Below are 12,830 nucleotides of genomic sequence, written 5' to 3' on the forward strand. Positions count from 1 at the left end.
AAGTCCACAAAGAGGGGAACCCAGGCAGGCCCATAATCTCAGGGAATGGAACTCTCACAGAGAATATCTCAGGGTGGTTGGAAAACATTTTGAAGCCTCTAGTCTGTAAAAGACCCAGCTACATACAGGATACTACACACCTCCTGAACCAACTGGCAGCCATTGGCCCAGTGCCTGGAGGCACTATTCTTGCCACTATGGATGTAGAGTCTCTGTACACCAACATTCCTCACAATGATGGTATTGCGGCCTGTCGCAAATATCTTCAAGGTTTGGGCACACCTATAAACTCAATTGCTGGACTAATGAGATTCGTTCTCACCCACAATTATTTCACTTTTGGGGAGGACCTCTATTTACAGCAAATGGGAGTGGCAATGGGCTCACGGTTTGCACCGCAGTACGCAAATCTCTTCATGGCAAAGATTGAAGAAGAATACCTGAATACTTGTCATATAAAACCCATGGCCTACTTCCGTTTTATTGACGACATCTTGATCATCTGGTCTGCAATTGAGGAGCATCTTATCCAATTTCACAGGAACTTCAATGCCTTCCATCCCACAATCAAACTGAAATTGAGCTACTCTCACAGGGAGATTAACTTTCTTGACACCACCATATACATCAGAGAGAACAGCTTACAAACATCCATGTACCACATACCTCAGGTATGACAGTTTCCACCCCAAACATATAAAGAATTCCATAATTTACAGCCAGGCAATAAGATGCAATCGGATCTGTTCTGACAAGGATGACAAAGACAAACACCTGGATTACCTGAAGAAGAATTTCATAAAACAGGGATACAATCCTCTAATGGCTGAGACCCAAATCAAGAAAGCTAACAACATCCCTAGGACTCAGCTCCTGGAGTACAAGCAGAGTCAGGAAGAGAGCCGTGTCCCACTGGTAGTAACCTACAACCCACGCCTGGAAATCTTAAGAAAGATTGCAAAAGAACTTCATCCTGTTCTACACAGGGATCAGAGACTGAAAAAGATATTCCCTGAACCTCCCCTCCTAGTGTTCCGACAGCCACCCAATCTTAAGCAGATGATAGTGAGGAGTGCCTTAAATAGGCAAGAACAGAATGGAACATTCCCCTGCCGAGGGAAAACGTGTGGGACCTGTAAACACATCCATTCCACTGACAGGATAATACCAGGTACACAACAGGAATACAAAGTACAAGGCACCTTTTCCTGCGACTCATCTAATGTGGTATACGTAATCATGTGTGCAAAATGCCCCAAAGGAATTTATGTGGGAGAAACAAGTCAACTACTGCGTGATCGCATGACACACCACAGATCCACTATTAACAGCAGGAAAAAGGATATTACAAAATATACTGATCTCCCAATACCAACACACTTTTGTTTACCAGGACACAGTTTAAGCGATTTTCGCGTCACTGTATTAATGGGTGGCTTCAAATCGGGAAACATGAGACTAACACAAGAAACTAAGTTTATACATTGGTTCAAAACTGTAGAAGATGGCTTAAACAAGGACTCTAACTTCTTGTGCTGGTACGATGGGTTTTAAATGCCACAATTCTTTTAATTTTAATTTTTCTATCTTTTCATTCATTTTTGTGCCATATGCTGTTTAAGATGGAATTCACTGTCACTATTCATTTTATTTGCTTTCAGATGCTGGCTTTAAATGCCACAATTCTCTTAAGCTTAGAATTAATGGTGCATGTAACCAGGCCAGTTACCATTTGAATTCGGAATTTACGATGTCTCCCCATCACCAGAGTCTGCTTTATGTCATGTTGAGGATTCTATTGATCTTATCAATTTAGATAGGATGCCTGGGAAAGCCTCCTCAGTAACGGTTAAGGCATCTAATTACATTTATGTTTGCTGACGAATGTTTCTCCTCTGTATGTCAGTGTATATAAGCTGTGTTTTTCAGTTTTGGTCAGATACAGGGAGAACTTACAATCTCTGTGTAGATAGAGCCCTGGCTGGGATTCAAACCGGGGACCCAGCGCTGCATGGCAAGGTTGCTAACCACCTGCTGCCCAAGATTGTGAGGATTCAGCTCGCCCCGTATAGCTAACCAGATGTGACCCCCAGTGTAGTTAGCCAGAGGAGCCCACAGTATTACTGAGCCAAACGTGGCCCCACCAGTATAGGTAGCTAGATGTGTCCCCCAGTCTACAGTCTCTCAGAAAGTGAGTGCACCCCTTATATTTTTTCATAATATTTTATTGTGTTTTTACATGGGAAAGTACTGAAGAGAAGATATGACACTTTGTCACTGTACAGCTACACTGTAAAAGTCTAAATTTGCTGTTCCAATAAAATAACTTAAAACACATCCATTATTGTCCAATTCGCAGGGAACAAAAAAAAAAAGCGTACATCCCTAAGTGAAGAATGTCAAAATTCTGCCTGAAGTGCAACACTGTATGTTGTGTGTCCACCATTATTTCCCAGCACTACCTTAACTCTCTGGAGGATGGAGTTCACTACTGGAGCTTTCCAGGTTGCCACTGGTATCCCCTTGCACTCTTCCATGATGAAGCTGGTGGATGGTGAAGACCTTGCACTCCTCCGTGTAATGAGTACAGCCGCGGCAGACTGCACCGCCGCCGCGGCTGACTCCGTGCCCCTGCCCGTCCCTCCGGCGTCTAGGACGCCGGGGACGGGGCTGTCTTGTTCCCATAAGGTCGCTGTGTCGCGCGAGCGTGTGCACAGACAGGACCTTTATGCTAGGAGGAGGCTCGTCAGCTGACCTGCTGGTCAGCTGACATCAGAGGAGCCTCACAGCGTCCCGGATTGGCTGACTGCAGGGGGCGTGCCAGTGAGGTCTCCTTTGCTTCTTAATCCTCCGGGCTTCAGTCTGGCGCTGTCTGCTGTCGTGAATACTAACGTGTTAGCACTCAGACCTTAGACTAGATCCCAGGTGTTGAAACCAAGGACTTCACACCTAGACTAGGATTCTGTTATATTGTAATTGTTATTGATATCTGTGTATGACTCTGGCTATACTCTGACTCTGATCTCGCTTACTGATTCTGTACTTCCGCCTATCTGCCTTAAAGTTGCTGAACCTTTGCCTGTCTGACCACTCTGTCCTCGCCAGGGGGCCTAGCCTCTGGTGAGGGATTCTTAGTATAGAATCACCTGCTCCTCAGGTGTTCACTAGCCTGCAGTATTGTCTTAATCGCCTGCTCCTCAGGTGACCATTAGTTGCAGTATTGTTTGTAATACCTGCTCCTAAGGTGTCCACTAGGCTGCAGTACACTCTTAATCACCTGCTCCTCAGGTGATCACTAGGCTGCAGTACAGTTTGAATCACTCGCTCCTCGGGAGATTCTATCTCCACAGTATCTGCATCTCCAGCTTGCTGGGGCTTGTACTCTTGTACGTACTGATAGGACCTCACCAGCCCCTCTGGTGAGGTCTCGCCAAACTATTAGTTACAGGTCTCTATTATAGTTTCTGTAACTGATAGCACCTTGCCAGCTTCTCTGGGAAGGTCTAGCCAAACTATACAGTTACCGTATCTGTTAGTACGTTCCCAGAACCCCCGGAGGTCTGGCCATATTTAGCAGTGCCTTGTAGCTAGTGCCAGCCAGCACCTCTGAAGGGGCCTAGCCTTTATTAGTTTTAGCTAGTGCCAGCCAGCACCTCTGAAGGGGCCTAGCCTGATTGGCTTCTGAGGCTCATCAGCTCCACTGATGAGCACTCGTTATTTATTCATTATTCTCACGAGCTCCACTGGTGAGGTATTGCTTAGTGACTGATAGCACCTTCCCAGCTCCTCTGGAAGGTTTAGCCAAAACTATCCGAGTCACTTGTATTACCTTTCCAGCTCCACTGGAAAGGTCTAGCGTAGCTTTTCTGGCTACCTGATTAACTAATTCCTTGCCAGCTCCTCTGGGAAGGACTAGTCAGTCTATCTCTGTATTCTCTCTGTTGATACCTTCTCCAGTCCTCTGGGAAGGTCTGTTCATAGTTGTACAGTCGGTGTACTGATAGTGCCTTACCAGCCCCTCTGGTGAGGCCTTGCTAACTATTAAAGTTATGGTTGCACCAAGCACTACACTCAGATCATCCTTGAAGCTATACTGGTATTATTGGTGATTCTGCAGATCACACATAATCAGGTATAGCGTCTGCATTGTTGGTGATTCTGCAGATCACCAAATAATCAGACGTCTGAGTTGCGGCACCCAACCGTTACACTTCGCCTTCTGTTTGAGGATGTCCCACAGATGCTCAATAGGGTTTAGGTCTGGAGACATGCTTGGCCAGCCCCGCACCTTTAAAGGGACACTGGGCTCAGGCTAAAACTGCAATTTGGACTTACTTGGGGCTTCCACCAACCCCCCATAGACAGCGAGGTCCCCCAGCATCCTCCTGGCTCCTCTCCCGGTCCTGCTGGTGGCCCCGTTCGGCCTGAAGTCGCCCGTCATCAAGTGTCATCAAGTGACCAAGCTCTGCATTTTTAGGGTGGGACCCATCTGCCTAATAGTTATTTGAAGATATATATATTCGCTGACCTCGTGGCATAGAAATAGGGGATGCAGAGGTTGCAACCGCACTGGGGCCCCTGGACTAGAGGGACCCATTAGGGGCCCTCCTCTGTCTATCTTACAAGCGTTGTTTTTTGTTTGTAAACACTGCCTAAAACTGGCGATTAAAAGCCAGGATTGCGGCGGGGAGTGGCAGAAACAGCAAAGAGGAATCCAGGAGATCACAGTGACATGATTGGTATGTTTTTTATTGTACAAATCGGACAGTACAGATTCTCTTTAAATACTATTGCCCCTCTGAGTTGTCGCACCTCAAAAACTCGGAGGGAGATGTAATTCGGGCCCTGGCAGCTTGGGGTGCACATCATAGCATTGCTGCTATAATGGCCCTCAGCTTCGGCGCACGGCAGCACACTGAAATAACCTGCTTTGTCTGGGGGAGCCTCCTCCACGCAGCTCTGGCCATTTGTAAGCTGTGCACAGTTTGCGTGAAATTTGCAGGCAAGCAATTATTTGCATCTCACTGACCATCTATGCTAATTATTTGCCATGACTCAAAGCTTTGGGCTTTATTAACCACCCTGGCGTTCTGATTAAATCGCCAGGGTGGCTGCGGGAGGGTTTTTTTCAAATAAAAAAAAAACTATTTCATGCAGCCAACTGAAAGTTGGCTGCATGAAAGCCCACTAGAGGGCGCTCCGGAGGCGATCTTCCGATCGCCTCCGGCGCCCAGAATAAACAAGGAAGGCCGCAATGAGCGGCCTTCCTTGTTTTGCTTATATCGTCGCCATAGCGACGAGCGGAGTGACGTCATCGACGTCAGCCGACGTCCTGACGTCAGCCGCCTCCGATCCAGCCCTTAGCGCTGGCCGGAACTTTTTGTTCCGGCTGCGCAGGGCTCAGGCGGCTAGGGGGGCCCTCTTTCGCCGCTGCTCGCGGCGAATCGCCGCAGAGCGGCGGCGATCAGGCAGCACACGCGGCTGGCAAAGTGCCGGCTGCGTGTGCTGCTTTTTATTTGATTAAAATCGGCCCAGCAGGGCCTGAGCGGCGACCTCCGGCGGTGTTGGACGAGCTGAGCTCGTCCAGACCGCTCAGGTGGTTAACATAAAAAAGCTACTTTCATGGATGAGAAAACAAAACAGGGTATTTCCAGATCACAATTTTCCTGCTGACAAAACATTTTGGTTGATGTAAAGGACCAGGCTTCTTGCCAAATTTCTTGTGGTTTCCTAACTTCTTCTGCTTTCACTTTCATTAACTCCCATCTTGCTTAAAGGACATACGAGGTGAAAAAAAAAAAGTTCTGTACTTGCTTCAATTTTGAATCCACGGAGGACGCCATCCATTTACTTCCCTGCTGTTTAATCGCCCCCCGGGCCAGCTCCCGACCCCACAGCCCGGGTCGGGCTCTCATGCCTCAAGTAAAATGGCCGCCGGAGCTTGCCGCGGCTGTGCAGTCCGCATAGACGCGAAGATGGTGGCCCTTTAAGTGTTTCAAAACATAATGGTCTGAAGAGCTGACTTTATTCCTGATAATTATGATAAACTAGCAAAGGAATAAAAATGCCAGTCAGATTTTCAAGAGGGGGGATTCCTGAACGGTCTCCCTCAGTCACGCACAATACAGTATAATAATATGGTAGGACATCATGCTGGGTATACACAATTTCCTGTCTGACTGACAGGATCTGACAATTTTTTCCAATATGTCCGATCTGCTCTCGATCGACAACGGGATCGATCAGGAGCAGTTTGGATACAGATAATAATGAGGACAGCTGAGATTGGTAATGAAGGGGAAAATGCAGCATTCACACAGCAGGGGCACAGGGCTGTGCTCATACCTGACTCTATTAAAGGGCTACTATCGCGAAAAAAAAGTAGGCAGTTAAAATATGACAGAACCGACAGGTTTTGGGCCAGTCCATCTCCTGATGGAGGATTCTCAGGGTTTTCTTTGTTTTCAACAGCATTTCCTGAACAGCAGTTTAACTGCCAAAACAGTAAGATACCAGCCAGCCTCCCTACTCACTTGCACGCTATTTTGTCAGTTAGACTTTGCAACTGCTGTTCAGGAAATGCTGTTGAAAACAAAGAAAACCCTGAGAATCCCCCATGAGGAGATGGAATGGCCCAAAACCTGTCGGTTCTGACAGATTTTAACTGCTAATTGTTTTCGCGATAGTGGTCCTTTAAGTTCCCCAGAGCTGCTCCATGCTCTGTACACACACTACTGCTACATCCAAAGTCAACTGTAGCCGGGAAAGAAAGGGGGCGGAGCAGCACATAGTGCAGGCATCAGCATGGTGCTGTGAGCTACAGGATATCTGCAGATATTATGGTGTCTCCACTTGTGCCTGTCCCCAGACACTGTAACTTAGGGGGGATTCTGGGCAACAGTAACCCCACCCCCTGAACTTGCCTATGAGTCTCAGTGTTAAACTACAGGTTTCCTATAAGCGCCTCTTGATTAGAGTAATTGAGAAGGCCTGTCCCTTTTAGGGTATATGTAAATGCTGTGGGGAAACGACACCTCTGAAGTAAAGACGAAAGACATTTTGGGGGAGCGTTGCTCATAATGAAACTGCTTGTACTCCTCAGTCTTTTGTACCTAATGAATCATTAAGCCAATAAGCGAAAGCAAAAGAGGCTTTTTAGCTGTTATATGCTCTGAACGGTGTGGGCTCGACAATGTATCTGTGTAAATGATAATCAGTCACACTTCCTGAATCAATCAAGATTCGAGCACTTTATTGTCATTGTGTAACACAAGGAAATAACTTTTCATGACAACCCCACGGTACATATCAAGGAAAGCGAGCATGTTTGATAAACGATTGAACCAATTTCAGGTCAAAATCAGTTAAATGTATGTATCAAGCATGCTGGAAAGATCTTGGGGCGACGTTAGGTGTTGGGGTGGGGCAGATGTAATTTTGGGCATCGGTGTTGGGAGAGTTCAGTGTGAGAATAGGCTTAGGTTTAGCTGTAGCAAAATATAGGTATTTCATACCCATATTTAACAACAGTATAATCTTATTATAACAAACTCTGATACAGTAAACATTTGGGTATAGTAAACTACCTCTCCAGGTCCCGGCCAATCTCCATTATAAGTCTATGGAAGCAACACCTGTTATAGTAACCCCTGATATAATAAAACTTCTGTTATAGTAAACATGTCTTTTGGCCCTTACAGGATGCTGACTCTGGATATAGTAAACAGTGGGCGGTGCATGCATCATATGCCAGTGTGAAGCCCATGGTCTGCTGCTCTCTTCAGGCTGGTTGGAAGTGAGTTGATGCCTGATAACATTTGTAAGACAAGAAGAATGGCACCGGCATTGGATGTACAGTACTGTACAAATAAGCAGCCTGGGGAAATGAGGAATAATGTGAATGTAAACAAAAGAGGATGCAGTGTTTCCACTTCCACTTTGCAATCACTGATAAAAGTTATCGTCACAGTCCTCCCACAGGATTGTATGCACTCCCGGATATCTCTTCCCTTGTTAGTGATGACGCTCCTGGTAGCGTGTAAAGTGCAGTACAGGCTACTTTCACTTGTAGTGCAGATCAGAGCGGGCCTACTTGCTGCAAAACTAAGGAGAGTGGAGAGGAGAGTGCTAAGTCCCGCCCGGGGAGGTATTGAAGCCATTCACATTACAGATGCAAATGGCTTATTATGACTTGCTGCCTTTTGAAGAGAGGCTTCATGATTGGCTCAAGTGTGAGCAGAAAGGTTTGCAGAACACATGCTGCAAGTCCCCCACCAAGGTATTGGAGCCACTCACAGGAAGCCAGTGGCTGCCTCTATTCAGTGATGGCTGCATTTTTTAAGGAGCACTAGATACTGTACCAGCAATTTGTCCAGCCTGGCTATGCAGCCCTAAGGTATACTTAACCTTGTAGTCCACCAAAATGTGCAAGTGCTTGTACTGTACCTCCAGTGGGAGGACAGAGTTAGTCCTTTGCATCAGAGAATGCTGGATCATTTCTGATCAATTCTGCTATAGTAAACTTCCGATATAGTATATCACTTTTCCTTGTCCCTATGAGATTATACTGTATTGCTTTTTTCCACTTTAATAGTAGAATATCAGGAAATTTTTGTCGCAATTTTACAGTGATTCTCATTTAATTGAATGGTGTAGTGTTTTCAAAACACAAGATGCTGGCAAAGAAACGCTGCATGTGAGCCCTAAGCATGTTCCGTCACAGAAACCAGGCTTACAACTAAGGGGGAAATTATATGATAGTTTTATTTAATATCTAGCTGGTGGCCCGGCATTGCCCGGGTATGTATTTGGCTAGTGTTGGTTGTATTTGGCTGGTGTTTGTTGGTTGTATTTGGCTGGTGTTGGCTCCATCCAATTTTTCAACTCCTAACACACAATTACTCACTGACATAGTTTGTGAGCTTTGCTGTCTTTGGCATCAATAATTTGCATTGAAATGAAACAAATCTGATGGGCTGTTTGTGGCTACACCCCCTTTTCTGAATTTGAACCCCAGTCACCCAATCACCAACTGTACTGTACCAGGTTTGAGGCGTGCAAGAATGGCAGCAATTAAATATTCCACTTGAAAATCCGTAGGGGAATTTTTGTCTTTTTTAAGCTCCACCCACTTTTCTGAATATTAATTGCAGTCACCCAGTGACCAACTTTGCAAAATTAGAGAGCCCTGCCATTAACAGCATAAGAATGAGTGATTGAGAAACACAACATCCAAACAGCCAAACTTTTGCATTTATAATATTAGTAAGATTAAAGTATTTAAAAATAATAATAATTATTAAAAAAAACAAAAACACACTTAAATATTTGCAAAACATTTCTGTTAGACATGGTCAGTCGTGTTCATAGTTGGTGGTCCTGCAAGAAAGCCTTAGGTCTCTTTCACACCAGAGCCCTTTTTCAGCGTTTTAACGCAAAGTCTATACTTTGCGTTAACCAAGGTAAAAGGAAAGTCCATAGACTGTTTCATTGTTTCATTGCGTTGCGGTTTGACGCACCTGGGAGCATTTTATCGTTAGGAATTGTCGTTTTCCCATTGGGTTAATTAATCACTACCGCCGCTACTCAGCGTCGCATCACCGATTTCCGACGCAGCCTATTCAACGCGTGCAGGAACCGGCTCCTGCACGCGTTGTCTAATGTGAAAGTGGCCTTAGCAAATCATACTCACTACATAATACAACTACACTGAGACACCCTGGGCTTGATTTAAGCCATGTACAGAGTTTACATTATTGTTTCCTGATATGATTGTTAGGGTTGGTTCACACTGGGGTGGCGATCAGCAAAGCGCGGTGACTAATGTATCCCTATGTGACCATTTTCACTACATCATTTGTGATTTGCATAAATCACAAACGGGCTGCATGCAGCATTTTGCCGGCGATCGCAATGTGATTCTCTTTCTCTTAAATGGCAATCCCAAAATGCAAATCGCAGCAAAATTGTGAAATTTATTGCTGTAGAATCGCAATCACAATCACTGGACGATTGTGATTTGCATTTTGCGCAGAATGGGCTCGATTCTCGAAAGCATGATAACTGCTATCACAGCGGTTATCACGCGCTCTGCCGCTCGCATTGCTTATCACACGAACAGTGTTAGTTCACGAGATAAGCGAAGGTTATCGCGCAATCACGTGCACGTTTCACGTGAAGAGCGCACATGATCACACGATAACTTTCTCTTATCACATGAACTAACGCTGTTGTTCGCGTGATAAACATTGTGAGTGGCAGAGCACGTGATAACTGCTGTGATAGCAGTTATCACCCTTTTGAGAATCGAGCCCAAAGTGTGAACCAGTGATAGTGGCAGTTTAGGAACAAGCACCGCGCAGGTACACTGCTCGGCCTCCTGTCAAACAGCTGCTCCGCTCTGTGAATGGAGAAGAGGGAGGATGAGAAGCACTAGATGGAGTCCACCTACAACTTCTGTATAAGCAATCATGCTGCTATACAAAGTCAAGACCGGGTTTATCATTTTTGTGCCCCTAGGTAAAGTATGTTGTGGCTCCCCCTTCTCGTGCAGCAGCGCCCCTCCCATTCCATGTGCAGCCCCCTCTTCCATGTATATCATCCAGGTATGCAGCCCCTCCACTTCATGAACAGCTCCCTTGGGCATCAGTTTCCCTTTCTCATGTGTTGCTCCCCATTGTCAGCCGCCTCTTTCATATGTAGCAGCCCCTCTTTCATGTTCAGGCACCTCCTTGGGCTGCATCTGCCCAACACCTGGGCCTATGTGATCTTTCCAGAATTCCGGCACTGTACATAAAGGTGAAACTCAAAAAATTAGAATATCATGCAAAAGTTAATTTATTTCAGTAATTCAACATAAAAGGTGAAACTAATATATGGAATGGACTCATCACATGCAAAGTGAGGTATTTCAAGCCTTTCTTTGTTATATTTTGATGATTATGAAACCCCAAAATCAAAATCTCACACCATTCGAATATTGTGAGAATGTTCAATATTCTAGCTCAAAGTGTCAGACTCTCATCAGCTAATTAATCCAAATCACATGCAAAGGGTTCCTTTTCCATATATTAGTTTCACCTTTTACGTTGAAATACTGAAATAAATGGACTTTTGCACGATATTCAGATTTTTCAAGTTTCACCTGTAATGTCATGAACCATATTTGCTCTTGTTAACTGTAAGGTTATTGTGCTCTCTAGTGGCTGTCTTGATGACATCAAATAAGGAAAGCATTTCCTATACATTCCTAGGGCTTGATTCACAAAACAGTGCTAACTGTTGCGCGGGTGTACTAAACAGTTAGCCCCGCGATCGTGGAAATTTGCGCGTGCAAAAGTCTGCGTTATCATGCGCAAATGTCTGTGATCGCGGTGTTTTGCGCTTGCAAAAGTCCGTGAGCGGCACGTCACGTGCTAACTGTTTAGCACGCCCGTGCTAACAGTTAGCACCGTTTTGTGATTCAAGTCCCTAGTGGTTTGGGTCACCCGAGCTGCTTGGTTACTCTGCTGTACTGGTCCAAGCCCTATTTCATGCAGCCGTATCAATCCCTGCCATGTACTGATGAGGGCCAAAAGCCCGAAACAGGCTGTCTACATGTGGGGTTGATGTGGCTGTGTAATATTTATAGCTATAGGCTTGCTATACACCAGCGGTTCTGGATGTTAGCCTGGCTTACAGGGGCGAAAAGAGATAATTTGCATATTCAGTAGTGGTGCATTGTGGGTAACCACAAATGTTCACTTATAGCTGAATGATTGCAAATTTCCTTCTGTTTTAACCCTCCTGGCGGTTTGCAAAAAAATCGCCAGGGGGCAGCAAATCTTTTTTTTAAATTTTTTTTTTTTCATGTAGCGAGACAAAGTCTCGCTACATAATAGCCGCTGCTCAGCGGCATCCCCCCAGCCCCTCCGATCGCCGCCGGCGATCGGAGATCCGGAGATCCCGTTCAAAGAACGGGATCTCCCGGAGGGCTTCCCCCCGTCGCCATGGCGACGGGGCGGGATGACGTCACCGACGTCGTGACGTCAAAGGGGATTCCGATCCACCCCATAGAGCTGCCTGGCACTGATTGGCCAGGCAGCGCACGGGGTCTGGGGGGGGGGGGGCGGCTGCGGCGCGACGGATAGCGGCGGATCGGCGGGTAGCGGCGGCGATCGGGCACTGCACGCAGCTAGCAAAGTGCTAGCTGCGTGCAGCAAAAAAAAAAATTATGCAAATCGGCCCAGCGGGGCCTGAGCGGTGCCTTCCGGCGGCATAGCCCGAACTCAGTTCGGGCTTACCGCCAGGAAGGTTAAGAAGGCAATTTTCACCAAGCATTGCTTATTAGTAAAAAAAAATAGGAGTTGGTTTATAAGCAGTGAGACACAGCAGTTATTTATTATATTACAAATGCACAACAGTGTGTTCCCAGCCCGCTGCAGACAGTCAAACGACGCTGATTGGTTCTCTGCCACCGCTTGGGTTGTATCAGGCATCAGTGGATGAATGCCTTTTGTGATCCAAACTTTTTTGCTACGTAAAAGAGGCCCTGTAGTGACACATAGTAATATGCAATACATTATTCAGGATACCAGTTTTATGTTCATTTTCCTGATTTCAACATCAGAAACACTTCCTATATTTATATATTGCTGCATATTGGTATGTAGCCCCACCTTCCCAGTAGTGTTTAGCCTAAGCTGTTTAGCTATGTGGAATTTTCCTCCCAGAGCGTTCTGGGAGACCACACATTATTTTCACTGGCTTTGGAATTCTCAGAAACAAACAAACATTCTACAAAGCTGCACCTGACAGGACTAAAGGTGCGTACACACGTCAGATAAAAGTCT

General features: G+C 45.8%; 1 protein-coding gene across 1 annotated transcript in view; it reads left to right on the forward strand.

Annotated features, from left to right (window-relative positions):
* The first annotated feature begins 464 nt into the window (after positions 1-464).
* LOC137522192 (C-X-C chemokine receptor type 3-2-like) overlaps positions 465-12,830 on the forward strand; it is a 71,948-nt gene continuing 59,582 nt past the window's right edge. Inside the window, exon 1 of the mRNA XM_068242222.1 lies at positions 465-671. Coding sequence (XP_068098323.1) covers positions 465-671 — 207 coding nt within the window. The remainder of the gene's footprint in view (positions 672-12,830) is intronic.

Source organism: Hyperolius riggenbachi, chromosome 6 (genome assembly GCF_040937935.1).
Source record: "Hyperolius riggenbachi isolate aHypRig1 chromosome 6, aHypRig1.pri, whole genome shotgun sequence".
Taxonomy (NCBI): domain Eukaryota; kingdom Metazoa; phylum Chordata; class Amphibia; order Anura; family Hyperoliidae; genus Hyperolius; species Hyperolius riggenbachi.